The 17,826-nt window shown below is 42.9% G+C and overlaps 1 protein-coding gene across 8 annotated transcripts in view; it reads right to left on the bottom strand.

Annotated features, from left to right (window-relative positions):
* SEC11A (SEC11 homolog A, signal peptidase complex subunit) overlaps positions 1-2,565 on the bottom strand; it is a 50,935-nt gene extending 48,370 nt beyond the window's left edge. For 6 of the 8 annotated variants that reach the window (XM_057543736.1, XM_057543739.1, XM_057543740.1 and 3 more), the window contains exon 1: positions 2,400-2,560. In XM_057543736.1, coding sequence (XP_057399719.1) covers positions 2,400-2,450 — 51 coding nt within the window. In that variant the 5' untranslated portion in view covers positions 2,451-2,560. Of the gene's footprint in view, positions 1-2,399 lie in introns of all 8 variants that reach the window. The other 2 variants (XM_007194294.3, XM_057543738.1) reach the window with 2 other exon arrangements.
* Between the last annotated feature and the right edge of the window lie 15,261 nt (positions 2,566-17,826).

Raw genomic sequence — 17,826 nt, 5'->3', positions numbered from 1 at the left:
CTGTAAAATGACTGGGACTTACTTCAAATGCTATTCTAAGGGGTTTGGACTTAACCTACAAGGCAGTGGGATCTACTGAAGGTTGGAGGGCAGGAGAGAAGACATTAATCTGGCAACAGTGTATTGGATGCCATGAAAGTAGTGAAACACTTTAATTTTGAAAACTGTGAAGCAGACAAAAATAAAAATTACATACCGTAAACAAAAGTCTTGAGTAAGGTGTTAAAAATCAATTAAAACTTGCAGCTCAAAAGAATACATACTTTGTGATTCCATTTCTATCAAATGCAAACCAGGGACTTCCCTATTGGTCCAGTGGCTAAGACTCCATGCTCCCAATGCAGAGGGCCCGGGTTCGATCCCTAGTCGAGGAACTAGATCCCACATGCCACAACTAAAGATCCCTCATGCCGCAACTAAAGATCCCACATGCCGCAATGAAGATGCCGTGTGCAGCAACTAAGACCCAGTGCAGCTAGCTAAATAAATAAATAAATAAAATATTTTTTTAAAAAAGCAAACCCATCTATACTGACAAAAAAGCAAATCAGTGGTTGCCAAGTGCTAAAGAAATGAACTACAAAGGGATCTTGTGAGTGACAGAAATGTTCTGTATCTTGATTGTAATGGGTGTATATAACTGTAGAAACTTATCAACTGATACACTTTAAATGGATGGAGGTTTGTTTTTTTTGTTTTTTTGTTTTTGGCCACGCCACGCAGCTTGTGGGATCTCAGTTCCCCGACCAGGGATCAAACCCAGACCCCATCCAGCGGAAGTGTGGAATCCTAACCACTGGACCACCAGGGAATTCCCCTGGATGGAGTTTACTGTACTAAACTATTCCTCTATGAACCTGATAGGAAAAAAAAATTACAACTCAAATTAATCAGACATTTGATGAAACTTCTAGTTTCCCTCTTTTCATCTAATTAGCTCTCGGTACCTACAATCAGTATCAATTTTTTCCCCCAGATATTATGTGCAGGTAAAACCTCATTTCTAACTTTCCCTCATCTCATCCCCATGCTATCCAATCCTTCACATCCCTTCCTAACAATCTCTGGGAGGTTGCTCATTTTCTTCACTTGTATAATGGGAATAACATTATCTACCTCACAGGTATATAAAGCATTTCACACATAGCAAGAGCTCAAAATAGTTATTGTTTTGCCTTAGTCATTTTCTACATATTTATGCTCCTTGAAGGCAGAATCTGTCTTATCTATCTTTGCATTTCTCTAATTGTACTTTGCACAGGGTACAATAAACAGTAGGCCCAAAAGAAGAGCTTCTTCAAAGCAATGTCTCTGCACCTAGAAATTCAGATATGGATGAAAAAACACTATACAAGTGAGAATCTGAAACGTTTTGTGCAATTTGGGAAAAAAAATGATCAATTATGACTGAAGGAATTAGGAAACATGTCTAAGAAGAGGTGGCACTGAGCTAGCTAAGGTCTGAAGGGGAGTAAGGGGAAGTTGTATATCTTCTTCCCTAAATGGTAAATATAAATAGTGCATAATAGAAGTACAAGAGAAAAACCTTTAATAGTGACATCAGGACAATTCTTAACAGCAAAACACTGTAAAAAGGTCCGAGGCAAGCAAAAGTGGGCTCTACAGACACACTAGGAGTAGAAGACAAAAAGGAGCAACTTTTTCCAATGACTAAATAATTACAACAGTATTCCCAGTACCATTTGGAATATGATCTGTAAGTTCAAGACGGAGTAAGGTTTAAGGACAAAATCAGGAGATGGAAGTTTCAGGATCCCTGTACCACTAACACTGGGAGGTATACCCGAGGATCCTGAGGTATACCTTAATGCTAAGCGGACTAAAGGGCAAGGAGAGTAACTGTTTCAACTCTGAACTCGGAGGTGGTTCAAGTAAGTCAGGACAGCCCGCTGAGACCCAGCTGTACTAGAAAGGTTGTAACGGGCTCAAAGTAGCCAAACGGCTTTGGTGGGGCCTTACAACCGCCTTTCGGAGCATCCCAGAGTAGCGGTGAACAGCTAAACCTAGCTGCCGGAATCCATCGGAAGTCGCTGCGACTGGAGAAATCACGAGTTTGCCGCCTTACTAAGCCTAAAACAATAAGCAACCCCAACTCCCACTTACAAAGAGCCCTACGGTTTCCACTGGCTTCCCTGCCTCAGAGGGGGCAATGGAACGTGAAGACCAGGCTTCCCGCTCCGCCCTTATAAGGCCCCGTATCAGCTAGCGGCTAAAAATAGGGGGCGGATAAAGCTACCTCTGGACACAGACCCCACAAAGAGATGGAATAATCCAGGCGTCCGACCCGCTCTGGCCCTCACACTGGGGCCCAGAGGTCCGCGGGGCACCGCAGTGGCAGCGTCGAAGGGACAAGGGGAACAGTGGGCGGCCAACCTCACCTGCCGTTTGTTCATCCGCCGCACATCGTCCAAAAAATCTAGAGACAGCATGGCGGGGCCGGCGAGGGAACACGGGCAGAAAAGACGGCGAGATGTGACCGGCGGGAGGAACGGCTGGCGCACGGGCCAAGCTCTCACTGGACAGAACCCCAGGGTGCCCGCACTTCCGCTTCCGGAGCGGAACGCGCGCGGCCCCGCCCCTTCGCCGGGGCGAGCAGACAAAGGGTCTCGCGACCATCCTAATCCAGCCTCCTGGCCTGACCTCGCTGTAAGAGGGCTCTCGTACCCCGACCCTCGTTTGCTGAGAACAGAATGAAGCCCACTTCCCTCTCTCAGCCCCGTGGCCCCACAAGGAGGCCGCCACTCGGGGTTAGATAGGAGACCGCCCTGCAACTTCCAGAAGGCGGGCCCTGGTGCACGCCTGGCCAATAGGGAGCCGTGTTTCTGGAGTCTGAGGGCAGAAAAGGCCCCTGAGCGGCCGGCGCGTTCAAGCCCCGGTCGTGGGTCTGGGTGTGGCCCTAGATGTGTCGCCACGCCTTGCTTCCTCTGCTGCGGCCGGTCTCCTGCGCTACGGGAAACTGACGGCTGAGGTGTTTAAATAAGTGCTGTTGGGTAAGGGCGGAGGATGTGACTTTCAAAGCACTGCCTGACGCTTTCAGGAGTTCAAGAAACTCTTGGCTGGAGAGAAAACAGCCCGGTAGGATTAGAAAGCTACCAAACCATGCATCCGTGTGATGAGACCACCAGTAGTGCGGGTTGTGAGGTAGTCCCTTCCTCCCCGAAATTGACCTTGCTAACAGGATCTGATTGTCTACTAGACGAAAACCTGGTTTTGTTACCTCGGGCACCATAATGTGACCCTCTTATCGCTGACTTCTGTCTCTATACAGATCTTCCTTGACTTACCTCCCAATAAACCCATGGTAAGTTGAAAATACCATAAGTCAAAAATGCATTCAGGGGCTTCCCTGGTGGCGCAGTGGTTGCGAGTCTGCCTGCCAATGCAGGGGACACGGGTTCGAGCCCTGGTCTGGGAAGATCCCACATGCCGCGGAGCAGCTGGGCCCGTGAGCCACAACTACTGAGCCTGCGCGTCTGGAGCCTGTGCTCCGCAACAAGAGAGGCCGCGATAGTGAGAGGCCCGCGCACCGCGATGAAGAGTGGCCCCCACTTGCCGCAACTAGAGAAAACCCTCACACAGAAACGAAGACCCAACACAGCCATAAATAAATAAAATTAAAAAAAAATAATACCTAGCATATATATATTTTAAAAAAATGCATTCAATACGCCTAATCTACTGAACATCGTAGCTTGGCCTAGCCTACCTTAAGCAAGCAGAGCACACACTAGCCTATGGTTGGACAAAATCATCTGATGCAAAGCGTTTTTTGTTTTTATTTTTTTGCCGCACTGCTGGGCATGTGGAACTTCCCGGACCAGGGACCGAACCCGTGCCCCCTGCAGTGGAAGTGTGGAGTCTTAACCACTGGACCACCGGGGAAGTCCTACACAAGTGTATTTTATAATAAAGTGTTGAATATCTCATGTAATTTATTGACTACTGTACTGAAAGTGAAAGACAATGGTTGTGTGGCTACAAAAGGTTGTAAGTATACTGGTTGTTTGCCATCTGTGCTCATGTGGCTGACTGGGAGCTGTGGCTTGCTGCTGCTGCTGCTGCTGCCCACCATCAGAAGAGAGTATCATACTGGGAAAAGAAGTACACTTTCTAGTGAATGCGTATCACTTTCACACCATGGTTAAAGTAATACAAAAGTTGTAAGTCAAACCATTTTAAGTCAGGCACGTCTGCATATAAATAGTCTTTGCTTTGACTGGCAGAAGCTCCTAACACCTAGGACAAGAAAAACTGGAACTGGTCTCTGGCTATTATTTCTTTCTTTTTCAAAATATTGATTATCTCACACCAGGGGAAGCTGAGTGAGGAAATAGCACTGGAACTCTTTGTACTATCCTAGCAATTCTTTAAATTGAAAATTATTTCACAATAAAAAGTTAAGTATATTTGAGGATGGTTATAATAAAAAAGACAGTTTTTATTATGAGTTTGGGGGAGGATGGAACACTGGTGGTGGGTATGTAAAATGGTGCAGCCACTTTAGAAAATAGAGCAATTCCTCAAAAGTTTAAACATATTAACTATATTACTGTAGTTACTATCTTGACCACATTAACCAGCAATCCCACTCCAAGGTATATATCTAAGAGGACTAAAAACATATGTCCACGCAAAAACTTGCACATGAATGTTCATGACAGCATAATACATAATAACCAAAAAGCACAAATAACCCAAATATTCATCAACTGATGAAGGGGTGAACAAAATGTGGTATATCCATACAATGGAATATTATTTAGCAACAAAAACAAATACTACAGCACAGATGAACCTTTAAAACATTAGGTTCTTAAAACATTTCTTCTTAATGAAAGAAGCTAGTCACAAAAGACCATGAATTATATGATGCCATTTATGTAAGATGTCCAGAATAGGCAAATCCATAAAGACAGAAAGCAGTGATTGCCTAGGGCAGCAGCGTTGGGAGAAATGGGAAGTGATATTAATGGGTATGGGGTTTCTTTTTTGGTGGGGTGTTGAAAATGTTCTAAAATTGATTGTGGTGATAACTGTACAACCCTATGAATACACTAAATTGGTGAGCTGTATGGGATGTGAATTATATCACAATAAAGCTGTTACAGAAAAAGAAAAAGAAAAAAGAACCATTGATTTCTTGTTTGTTGTTAAATTCCCAGTGGCAAATGTACAACCTGACAAGTATTGGGCACCCAACAAATATTTGCTGAATTTAAAATACGTGTGTTGCGGGGGTGAGGTATCCCTAACTGTTGCCCATAGGTAACCCACACTTACTGATTTGAAATATGAATTCCTGATTTCTCCAAATTAGGAAGGCCTGTGGAGGAAAATACACATAAACTCTGTGAGGGCAGGGACCTTTTCCACCCTTCTATCCCCAGCTTTCTTAACAGTACCTGACTCTTTTCTCCATATGTTTTAAATTATACAAATAATACATGAGTACATTCTCACCATAAAAGATTAAAACATGACAGGCAACCTAGACATTCCACTGCTGGGTATATACCCAAAAGAATTGACAGCAGGGTCTTGAAGAGGTTTTTGTACACCCATGTTCATAGTAGCATTATTCACCATACCCAAAATGTGGAAGCAACCCAAGTGTCCCTCAATGGATGAATGAATAAACAAATGTGGTATAAACAGCCTATGGAATATTATTCAGTCTTAAAAAGGAATGAAGTCCTGACATATGCTACCACATGGATGAACCTTGACGATGTTATGCTAATTGAAATAAGCCAGATACAAAGGGACAAATATTGTCTGATTCCACTTATATGAGGTACCCAGGATAGTCAGATTCATGGAGACAGAAAGAAGAACAGTGTTTAAGGGGTTAGGGAGATGAGATGGGGAGTTACTATTTAAGGGATACAGAGTTTCAATTTTTCAAGATAGAAAAGTTCTGGAGATTGGTTGCACAGCAATGTGAATGCACTTACACTGCTAAACTCTACACTTAAAAACAGGTAAGATGGTACATTTTTTGTTATGTGTATTTGACCACAATTTGAAATAAAAAAGATAAGCATAGGGACTTCCCTGGTGGTGCAGTGGTTAAGAATCCACCTGCCAGTGCAGGGGACACGGGTTCGAGCCCTGGTCTGGGAAGATCCCACAGGCCACGGGGCAACTAAGCTCGCGTGCCACAACTACTGAAGCCCACGCGCCTAGAGCCCATGCTCCGCAACAAGAAGCCACCACAATGAGAAGCTCACGCACTGCAACGAAGAGTAGCCCCCACTCGCCGCAACTAAAGAAAGCCTGTGCAGCAAAGAGGACCCAACGCAGCCAATAAATAAATAAATGTTCCTTAAAAAAAAAAAAAGATAAGCATATATAGAGTAGAATGTGATGGGTTCCCTTTGCTCTCCTAGTCTCTCCCCTCTCTAGACTGATCACCACTACACACTTTTTCCTTCTAGTGCTTTTTTCCTATGTACTTAAAATTTACGCTCACTTTTTAACATAAATGGGATCACACTGTACATTTCCTTTTAGTTTTTGCTCTCCTTTCTCTTTTCCCCTTCAATGAGTCCTCTAGTCATGTGACTGCAACTTTCTCCCAATCTACCAGCACTTTTCCAACATGAGGTCCCTGAACCAGTGATCTATCAAGTTATCTACAGGATATTTTAGTGGGATGAGAAGCTTTTATTCACATCTGCTTCATAAATTTTAAATGTCAGATTAATCATGATTTTCTCAAATCATGTAACATCTCAATAGTCGTTTCACTCTTAAAGTTTAGGTTGCTCTATAGTTTGTCTCAGCTAATAATGTTCAGTTGATATGATGCAGTTAATCTAAACTAATGTATTTTTTCATAATATGTGTTATTGTTTATGTGTTAAATTTTAAATTTCATTGTGTTACATTTTATTTTCAATTCACAAAAATGGACATTAATTCAAATCAGTTAGTTGAAAGTTAAATCAGGACACTGAATACTTTCAAACTCAGAAAAAAGTTGTAACTGAAACATTGCCCAGGAATACAGTGCAAATACATATACTGGGTGAATCTGACTGTGCTGGGGCTGGGTAATCCACAAGTGTAATGAATTATGATGAACAGCTGAAAAAGAGAAGTGCTAATTATGGGACTTCCCTGGTGGTGCAGTGGTTAAGAATCCACCTGCCAATGCAGGGTATGCGGGTTTGATCCCTGGTCTGGGAAGATCTCACATGCGCAGAGCAACTAAACCTGTGCGCCGCAACTGCTGAGCCTGCGCTCTAGAGCCCCCCAGCCACAACTACTGAGCCCTCGTGCCACAACTACTGAAGCCTGCGCACCTAGAGCCGGTGCTCCACAACAAGAGAAGCCACCGCAATGAGAAGCCCATGCACCGAAACGAAGTATAGCCCCCATTTGTTGCAACTAAAGAAAGCCTGTGTGCAGCAACGAAGACCCAACGCAGCCAAAAAAAAAAAAACTCTCTGTAATGACCTATATGGGAAAAGAATCTAAAAAAGAGTAGAGGGACTTCCCTGGTGGTCCAGTGGGTAACACTCCATGTTCCCAGTGGAGGGGGCCCAGGTTTGATCCCTGGTACGGGAACTAGATCCTGCATGCATGCTACAACTAAGAGTCTGCATGCTGCAACCAAGATCCTGCATGCCACAACTAAGACCCAATGCAGCCTAAATAAATAAATAAATAAATATTTTAAAATGTATACATTAAAAAAAATTTTTTTTTTTAAGAATTTTCTTTTTTATTTATTTATTTATTTATTAATTATTTTTGTCTGTATTGGGTCTTCGGTTCGTGCGAGGGCTTTCTCCAGTTGCGGCAAGCGGGGGCCACTCTTCATCGCGGTGCGGGGACCGCTCTTCATCGCGGTGCGCGGGCCTTTCTCTATCGCGGCCCCTCCCGTTGCGGGGCACAGGCTCCAGACGCGCAGGCTCAGCAACTGTGGCTCACGGGCCCAGCTGCTCCGTGGCATGTGGGATCCTCCCAGACCAGGGCTCGAACCCGTGTCCCCTGCATTAGCAGGCAGACTCTCAACCACTGCGCCACCAGGGAAGCCCTAAAAAATTTTTTTAAATAAATAAATAAGAGTAGATATATGTATATGTATAACTGATTCACCTTGCTGTACACCTGAAACTAACCCAGCATTGTAAATCAACTATACGTAAATAAAAAAATTTTTTTAATAAATAAAATAAACTAGTAGTCTATTTGCCCCTGGTTCCTAGTACACTACATATGTTTCATTACATAGATTATGAAACTTGGTCAAATAGTGTCATAAAGTCAATGAAGTTTTAGTGCCATTTTTAAAAAAGCACAGTGGCCAATCCGATAATCAAAAATATTTTTTTTCTAGAGGAAGAAAAACCCACAAAATAATGCTTCCTAATGTAACTTCAATAAAATTTCTTCCTAAAGATAAGAGAAGGGATCAAAAATATAAAGCCATCCTTTAAAGTTACACTTTTTGTAGCCAAAACAGTGACAGGTTACATTCCAGCCAAAAAGCTTTTAAAGTCAGTCATAGTGTTAATGATTAATAGCTCAGTAAGAAAGCTAAATACGATTTTGGCAAAATTCCTTTATCAAGAGATATTGTTGAAAAAAAAGATACTGTTGGACATTGCATAATATCAGTGGCATATGAAGTAGACAAACACATGGTCTGGAGTTGTCTAGGGCTGCTGGAGAAGTCATCCAACCATGCTAGGTCCTGGAAACCTATCACACCACTTTCCCCTCATTTTCATTGATCTGATGATTAGTTATCTATTTCTGTATAAGAAATTACCCCAAAACATAGCGACTTAAAACAAGAAACATTATGTCACAGTTTTTGTGGGTCAGAAATTTGGAGCTCCCTGGTGGTTAAGGTTCAAGGTCTCTCATAAAGTTATAGTCAAGCTGTCCAGAGGGGCTGCAGTCTCATCTGAAGGCTTAACTGAGGGAGGATCTGCTTCCAAGCTCACTCATGTAGTTCTTGGTAGGTCTTGGTTATTCCTGGGCTGTTGGACTGAAGCCTCAGTTCCTACTTGGCTGTTGCTCATAGGTCTCCCTCAGTTTCATGTGGACCTCTCTTTTGGCAGCTTATAACATGGCAGCTAACTTCTATCAGAGTGAATGATCCAAAAGAGAAAAGAACAGGATCAAACCTAGGATAACCAACTCATCCTGATTTTCCCATAACTGTCCGGGTTTTTGCACTGAAATTTCTGCATCCCAGAAAATCCCTCAGTTCCAGGTAAATCAGGATGGTTGGTTACCCTATCAAGACAAAAGTTGCAGTCTTTTTTATAGCCTAATCTCTGAAATGACATATCATCATTTCTTTCATAGTTTATTCATGAGAAATGAGTCTGGTACAGACTCAGAAGGAGGAGATTAAGTTCCACCTTTTGAAGGGAGGAGTATCAAAGAATTTGTAGGCACATTTCTAAAACCACCACATGTGGGGTCCAGTTTCATGAAAAAGAAAGTATTAAAGAGAGACTCAACTTACTACCTTACTTCCTATCCAACTTATCCACTTCCATAAACATTCCTTCTTCCTCATTTCTTCCTCTATCAGTGAAAGAGGAAGCCCTCTTTCTAAAGCTAATCCCTTGTCTAAAGCTAATCCTACCACCTGCTCAAAGCTTCTCTCTTCCACCTCCTCAGGACCTTTTCCCCTTAATCATCCCTTCTCTCCCTTAATTTCTTTCCCTCAGTATGCTCTTCTCCCAGCATATTTGATCACGTTCAAGTTTTCTTTCAAAATGTTTATGCTGAGTGCTTTATTGAGGTACAATTTACATGCAATAAAATGCATAAATAATATGCATACAGCTTGATTAATTTCAACAAATATACATATCCATTTAACCATCATTTACATCTTTCTTCAATTCCCTGAAAGCTCGTTCTTGGCCCCATCCCACGGCTAAAAGTCATAAAATAACTGATTGAAACCTCAAGGTCCATTAGGTTCCCTTTTCCAACTTGCCTCCTATCTCTCCGGCTTGTCATTCTCAGCCTCCACCATGGACTCTTTCACTCACTCCTTTTTTTTGGCTGCGCTGTGCAGCATGTGGGATCTTAGTTCCCTGACCAGGGATCAAATCCGTGCCCCCTGCGCTGGGAGCGTGGAGTCTTAACCACTGGACCGCCAGGGAAGTCCCATAGCTCGCTCCTTAAATGGTGGAATCCCACACCATCTTCTCACCCTACACTGCCTCTGAGTGATCTTATCTGTTCTCATGACTTCAACTATCTTCTCTATGCATTCAACTCTCCAATGTCTACAACTCTGATCTCCTCCTGGAGGTCAGGCCATTATATCAACTGCCTCTAGACAGCTCCACTTGGACGTCCAGCAGACACCTCAAATTCACTATGTCTAAATGTCTCCATCCTCACTATTCTCCATAAAACAGCTGTTCTTCCTTTCATGTTCCAAATCTCCACAGAGGCACCACCCAATCACAGAAACAAGAAATCGGATAGTGGGACTTCCTGGTGGTCCAGTGGCCAAGACTCCGCGCTCCCAATGCAGGGGGCCCGTGTTTGATCCCTGTCCCACATGCCTCAACTAAGAGTTTGCATGCCGCAACTAAAGATCCCACATGCCACAACTAAAAGATCCCGCATGCCAATGAAGATCCCTCACCTGGTAACGAAGATCCCAGGTGCCACAACTAAGACGTGGCGCAGCCAAATAAATAAATAAATAAATATTTTTTAAAAAATAAAAAAGATCACAGTTTCCATTTAAAAAATAAAAAGAAATCGGATTGTGATTCTTGATTCTTCCCTCTCCCTCAACTCCCAAATCCAATTAGTTACCAACTCTTATTATTCTACTTTCTTAATATCTCTCTTATCCGACCACTTTCTCTATTCCCACTGTCACTAGTTTGGTTCATGCTACTGTCACTTATCCTGATTATTGCATTGAACTCCTAATCAGTCTTCCAGCTGCAGTCTTGCTCCATGTCTTGCCTCACTCCAGTCTACTCTCTATACTGCAGCCAGAGTGATTTAACCAAACCATTAACTTGATGATGTTACCTCCTTACATAAAATCTTTCAGTAGATCCTCCTCACTTGCGGGATAAGGTCAAATTCCTTAGCATGCTACAAAAGGCACTTTGTGATCTGGCCCCTGCCTACCTTTCTCACTGGTCTCATTCCTCTCGCATTTAAGAGCGTGTAGTTCCCTGAACGCTGCATACTCTCACTTTTGTGTAAGTTGCTTCCTCTGCCTGAAAAGACCTCCATCTCACCCCAGTGCTTTTTAGTCTTCCTTGCCTTTCAAATTCAGCTCATGCATCACCTTCTCTGGGAAGCCTTCACTGCACTTCTCATACCTGCATACTTACCATCATTTGTGTATTGTGTATTGTGTAGTTGTGTATTGTGTATCTGTTGCTCTCACCAGACTCTGAGTTTCCTGGGGGCAAGAGCCTTATTACTTATCTCTTTACTCCCAATAACTTACATGAAACAAACACATAAAAAAAGTTGTCAAATGAATGAATGAAGGTCTTAAAGCCGAGGAGGCCCAGACCTTCCAGAGACAGATGGATCAAGAATGATTCTTCTTTTTTTTTAACTGTTAATTTTATATTGGAATATAGTTGATTAACAATGTTGTGATAGTTTCAGGTGTACAGCAAAGTGATTCAGTCATACATATACATGTATCTATTCTTTTTCAAATTCTTTTCCCATTTAGGTTGTTACATAATATTGAGCAGAGTTCCCTGTGCTATATACTAGGTCCTTGTTGGTTATCCATTTTAAATATAACAGTGTGTACATGTCAATCCCAAACTTCCAGTCTATCCCTCCGCCCACCCCCCGACCCAAGAATGATTCTAAGGATAGGATTATCCTCACTCAGATCCACAGGGATAGTGGCCCACAGTGTGTGCTCTAGGCTGAAAATGGATTTATCAAAGTAAAAAGCAGAAGATATAGCCCTAGTCCTTGAAGAGCTTTCAGTATCACTTGCAGCAGAAAAAAAAAGGTATCTTTATGAAAGAAAGCTAGTTAAGGTATAACTGCTAGTTTATACATGCTATTGAAACTTAGAGAAGAAAATCTTTCAGGCATGCCTTAGTCAAAGGAGATTCCTGAGGGAAGCTGGGCCACAATTGGGCCAGCTTTGCACTGTAATAGAGGAAGCATAAGCACAGATTAGAAATGGGGTTAGGTATGGGGAGATGGCTAACAACCAGGCTTCGTTCCTTGGAGCTTACAGTTTTGAAGAAAAGATAGGCTGAGTAAGAAATAATTGGGCTGAAAAGAATTAGTTAGGAAGGCATAGGACCTGGAGAGATTCATACAAACTGGGTGGATCTGGAAAGGCTTAAGGAGGTTTCCCTGCAGTGCTGGGGTGGAAACAGTATCTCTTATGAAAATAATTCAGATATTTAGGACAGGTGATCCCACATTAGATAAAGGTGTAAAGCCTAAGGAATTAACTTTTCCAAATGTGGGACTCTAACATGCTATTTTCTCTGTTCACTGGACTGCCAATCTTTCCAAACACATAAGTCTTTTGGACCCCATCAATCACAATGGCATGCCTAGTATTTTCCTTTATATCAATATATAGGCCTGCTTGAAGGAAGCATCTTATAGAGTGTGTCAGGTCCAGTTGACTTTGAATTACAGATCAACCACTCACTAGCTGTGTGACTTGGGCCAGTCAGTTAACTCTTTTTATCCTCAGTTTTTTGATGTGTAAAATGGGAATAAAAATCATTTTCATCATTCGAAGGTTAAACAGGATAGTACATGTTAGTAAAGCCATTAGCACAATGGATGACAAATGGTAAGTGGACAATGAATGATAATAATTATTAAAAATAGGAAGTGGGTTCAAACTGATGTCCAAATCCTCAGGCCTGTCACTATACAACTGAGCCCCGGTTAGTCACTTTTATACAAATCAAGGGTGTCTACAGCAGAAGCAAAGTTGACTCTATTTTTGAAAACCCTATTCAAAAAAAACTATGATCTCACCAGTTTCTCCTTGACCTTCCCAATGAAGGAAGTGGTGGGTGGAAGGAGAAGGACTCCTTATGACCCTGACAGGAAAGGAAGTGGCCCAGGCATATCAGGGCAGGCCAGTGCACAGACCACACTGGAAGCCTAGCGCTTCCCCGGTGCCACCTCCCAAAAGGATCTATCTGGGTTTGCTGGGAGGACCCATCCACACAGCCTCCCCAAGGTCAGGTCAGGGGCTCAAGAGATGAGACTTTCTGCCCACCAACCCAGTGGCTATGGTCATCAGAGACCATGGTTTTAAAAGATGCTGTAGTTTGGGACTTCCCTGGTGGCGCAGTGGTTAAGAATGCAGGGGACACGGGTTCGAGCCCTGTTCCGGGAAGATCTCACATGCCGTGGAGCAACTAAGCCCGTGCGCCACAGCCACTGAGCCTGCGTGCCACAACTACTGAAGCCCATGTGCCTAGAGCCCGTGCTCCGCAACAAGAGAAGCCACTGCAATGAGAAGCCTGCACACTGCAATGAAGAGTAGCCCCTGCTCACTGCAACTAGAAAAAGCCCGCGCAGCAATGAAGACCCAACACAGCCAAAAATAAATATATAAATAAAAGATGCAGTAGCTCTGTATAACATGGGGCGTCAGGAAGAAATATCATTCCCCCAAATCAAAGGTGCCTTCTGTGCAGAGAGATTACTAGAGTCACTCAAGTTTCCCTGGAAGATTTTTGGAGCGCTCTCTTTAAAAAGTCCTGGACAGCTGCAAGGGCAGCTGGGAGAAAGAAGCGCAGGCTTTCCGGGTTGGTATGTGTGTACAAGGGGTCGGGGGGTGGAGGGCACCAGTTTCCTGTTTGGCCATTCTACTTTGGCTAAAAGGAGAAAGGGGACTTGCTGTTTGTTTTTTAGTTCTTAGAGAGGAGAGAGCCGTGTTGTGAATGTGGAGATCCTGTGGGTGAAGGGCCAAGAGCCGGGGCAACCGTAACCTCTCCCCCTAACTGCGGCTTACACCTCCTCTGTCACTGATGAGTTGCCTTTTGAGCTTTTGCATCTTACAGCCAATGATAGGGGTTGGCTCTTCTTGATAGCTTAGGGATCCTGTGGGAATCTGTTGAGGCAATGAATCACCACTCGAAATGTGGTTTGCGTAAATCTGGATTTGAATATAATGTTCTCTTAATGTAACTACATTCAAAGATATGATCATTAGCAATCATTTATACTTTCACTGAAGTAATAAAAAACATTAACCTAAAGGCTACTATGAGCCTGTCTTCAAGGTGCTCATGCTGAAACTCTGCATGGTTTGGCCACTGCCTCTCTCATCAGTCTCATCTTTGATTCTTTGTCAACGCTTCGCCACACAACCCAGGCATATGCAAATACCTGCAGCCCCAGGATGTGACAGAGGGGTTAATGAAGAGTTCTGGACCAAACTGCTTTACCCTCTGCAAACTGTGTGACTCCAGACAAGTTATTTTACTTCTTTGTACCTCAGTTTCTTTATCTGTAAGCAGGGATTGTGGTATCTAAAGTTTTTATGAAGATAAAATGAGCTAAGAATGTAAACCACTAGAATGGTACCTGATACTTAGTAAATAATGGCTATTATTATTATCAGAATGTCCTTCCACATGGAGGCCTGAGAAACTCCTACTTCTTCCAGCCCCTGTTTAAGTGTCATCTGCTGTGTGAAGCCTGCTCAGACCTCCCCTGGGCAGGATTAACACGGGTCCATTAGTTCCACTCCTGAATTTTATATGTACTTTTATTTGTCCTTTGGTACATGGAACTTCAATCATGTTCAATTGTCTGAATCAGAAATACAGTATCAAGGCCTGACATAATCTGAAAAGAGAATAATCACTGTAGGAGAAATTCTTGCTTTTATAAAGAAGAGCTAGTTAACCCACTTGAGGCTGTAACTAGTAAAGTTGAACTGAACTGGTGAAGGAATACTTTTGGGGTGGAGTACTTCCTGTGCTGGGCCTGCCTATTCCAGATTTGTCAACATCCTGCCTTCCAGCTCCCACTGTTAAATAGGCTGACCAGAGAAAAATGCATGATACCAGCCTTACCTCTCACCCTGGGGGCCCCAATCGCACCAAGCTTCTTTCAGTTCCACAAAAAGCTTCTGGGCCTTCCCTACCTCTGCTCTTTCTGCCTCGAGCATTTTCCAGCCCTCCCTTCTCCCTTTTCTTAGCCACTCTTTAGGCAATCTTCATTCCCTCCTCCTCTCCAAAGGCCTTCTCTTATCTCTCCAAGATGGGTTAAATTATTCTCCTCAGTAGCCACTCAGCCTCTCATATTTCCCCTATCACAACACTTACTACATTTTATTTTACTTATTTGCCTGGCTTTTCTGCTAAATTGTAGGTTTCACAAGCCAGGGAATATGCCTGTAAAACTAGCCCTAGGTGCAACTGACCCATGGTTGGTGTTTAGTAACTGTTGTTAAGAGGAAAAAAATAAACGAACAAGTGAACAGAAGGAATGAACATTTGGTAGCAGGCATCACATTCCCTGTGATGCATCACATTCCCTGCCTTTTTAGATTCCCAAGCAATTCTGTGCACCGTGGAGCTAAAAACAAACAAACAAACAAACAAAAAAAGCCATTTCTCAGGGATAGAAAGAAAATCGACTGGGAGAGCTGTACCTGAAACATTTAAAATTTCAAACTGGAGACTCTTAGAATATGAGAGTTTCCATCCACTTCTTCATAATTCAGTCCTACCCAATTCAACATGTTTTGAAAGAAAGAAAGAAAAAAAGAAAGAAGAGAAAAATATTTAGACAAAATAATTCAATTTTTCTTAAGCTTGGGCTGCTTGATACATGGTCCACTGAGCACTTGAAATGGGGCCAGTCTGAACTGAGATGTGTGCTGCAAGTATAAAATACATCCTAGATCTGGAAGACGTAGGATGAAACAAGAAATGTAAACTATTGGCAATATTGGTTAGAAGTTGCAATGATAATACTTTTGATATATTGAGTTAAATAAAATACATTAAATTTAATTTCACCTATTTCTTTTCACTCTTTTTAATATGGCTATTAGATAATTTAAAATTGCATTTGTGGGCATGTAGAGGTTAATTTGCAAGCTGGGTCAGGTGGCTACCTCTTTTCTGCTCAGATCTGCTTTTTCAGTCCTTTCCTGGTCTACTAAATGCCCATGAACCCTGGCATTTTTCTCCACTGCCTTTGTTGTGACCTCTGGGGCTGGAACTTTGGTGTGGCAACAGGGTCTGACCCCTGTGTCCTGACCTTGGGTCCTAGTTGCCCAGTTTGCTCACCAAAGTTCTCAGTTTCTATCCCTGGCCGGAGCCTGTGACCTGACCATAACACTACACAGTTCCCTTTGGACTATGGTTTGGTTTTGATTTACTCTGTGTTCACTGCACGTGGGAGTTTAGCAAAAAGGAATGAGATCTGTTCTTTAGGCAGATATTTTGAAGTCACCTATCAGAAAACATTCATAGATGAGAATATACCACAAAAGGTCTCAGGTTGATAATTGTAATAAACAATTTGTCAATATGTGCAAACTCTTTTCCCCTCCATTCCCTTGAATTAGGAGATTGATGCTCCCATGAAGCAACCATTTGGGTAGAGGGTTGGGTGAATCAATTGACTACCCAATTGTCCTGCGTCTTCAGCTGTAACTTTTTGGACCATGCCAACAAATCCTCTTACTACAGAAAGGTCACCTCAGTTCTCTGGCTTGAATTTTCTCCTACGTAAAGCAAGTCTTTCTCAATAATGCCAACTTCAAAAGTCCATACATTTACATACGTGAGCGGGAAGGAGAGTAATTCTAAATAAACACAAATCATTAGTACACACGTCTCTCCCAACTCTTTCTTCCTTCCCTCAGTCCCTCCTCCTGAGTAGTGCCAGCTTTTCTGCTTATCTGTGGTATATGAGTAGACAAGCCTTGGTGCTTTAGAGCCATAAGACCTGGTTCACATCCTGACTCTGCCCCATACTAGCAGCATGATTTGGGGCAAGTGACTTCACTTTCTAAGCCTCAGTTTCTTCCTCTATAAATTGGTGATAACGTCGTCTTATGGAAAACATCTGGCTCAGAGGAGCTGTTTATTACCATGTTATGCTTGTATTATACCCCTGCTGGCTTTGGGGAGCCCTATTCCTGCCAGCATATACAATTGCTGCCTTTGCCTTATTAAAAAATAATAATAATTAGGGAATTCCCCTGCTGTCCAGTGGCTAGGACTCCACGCTTCCACTGCAGGGGGCCCGGGTTCAGTCCCTGGTTGGGGAACTAAGATTCCTGCAAGCTGGGCGGCGCGGCGAATAAATACATAAATACATACACACATAAATAAATAAATTAATTAAATAATTATGTATACAAAGCTTTCCCGACCTTTAGAAAGAAAAATACACCTCACTGACTTACTTTCTTTGGTTAATGTCTTACTTTGCCCTTTCATTTCACAGTCAGTGTTCTTGGAGTGCATGTGCTTTACTGCCCTGCCGTTCTTTCTCTCCTTTCTTCTCTGCCATGTGTCATCTGCTCTGACACTACAGTGACCCTCCAGACCCTACTTCAGTAATGACCAGTCCGCTGGCAAATCCAGCGGTCCCCTATCCGTCCTCATTCTCCCCAACTTCACCACCGTGACATTTGGCACTCACCACCCCTTCTTTGGATGCTTCCCTCCTCCTGGAGTTCCCAGGACCACCGGAAGTTACCCAACCAGGCAGATCAGTACCCTTGTAAATTTACCAGCTCCTGGCAGTCTAGTCTGCTTCCTCTAGTTTCTGACCATCCCATTTTTAAATGGTACGGCACAA

Source organism: Balaenoptera acutorostrata, chromosome 3, assembly GCF_949987535.1.
Source record: "Balaenoptera acutorostrata chromosome 3, mBalAcu1.1, whole genome shotgun sequence".
Lineage (NCBI taxonomy): Eukaryota > Metazoa > Chordata > Mammalia > Artiodactyla > Balaenopteridae > Balaenoptera > Balaenoptera acutorostrata.
The sequence above is the reverse complement of the archived record's forward strand: the minus strand, read 5'-3'. Positions and strand labels throughout refer to the sequence as shown.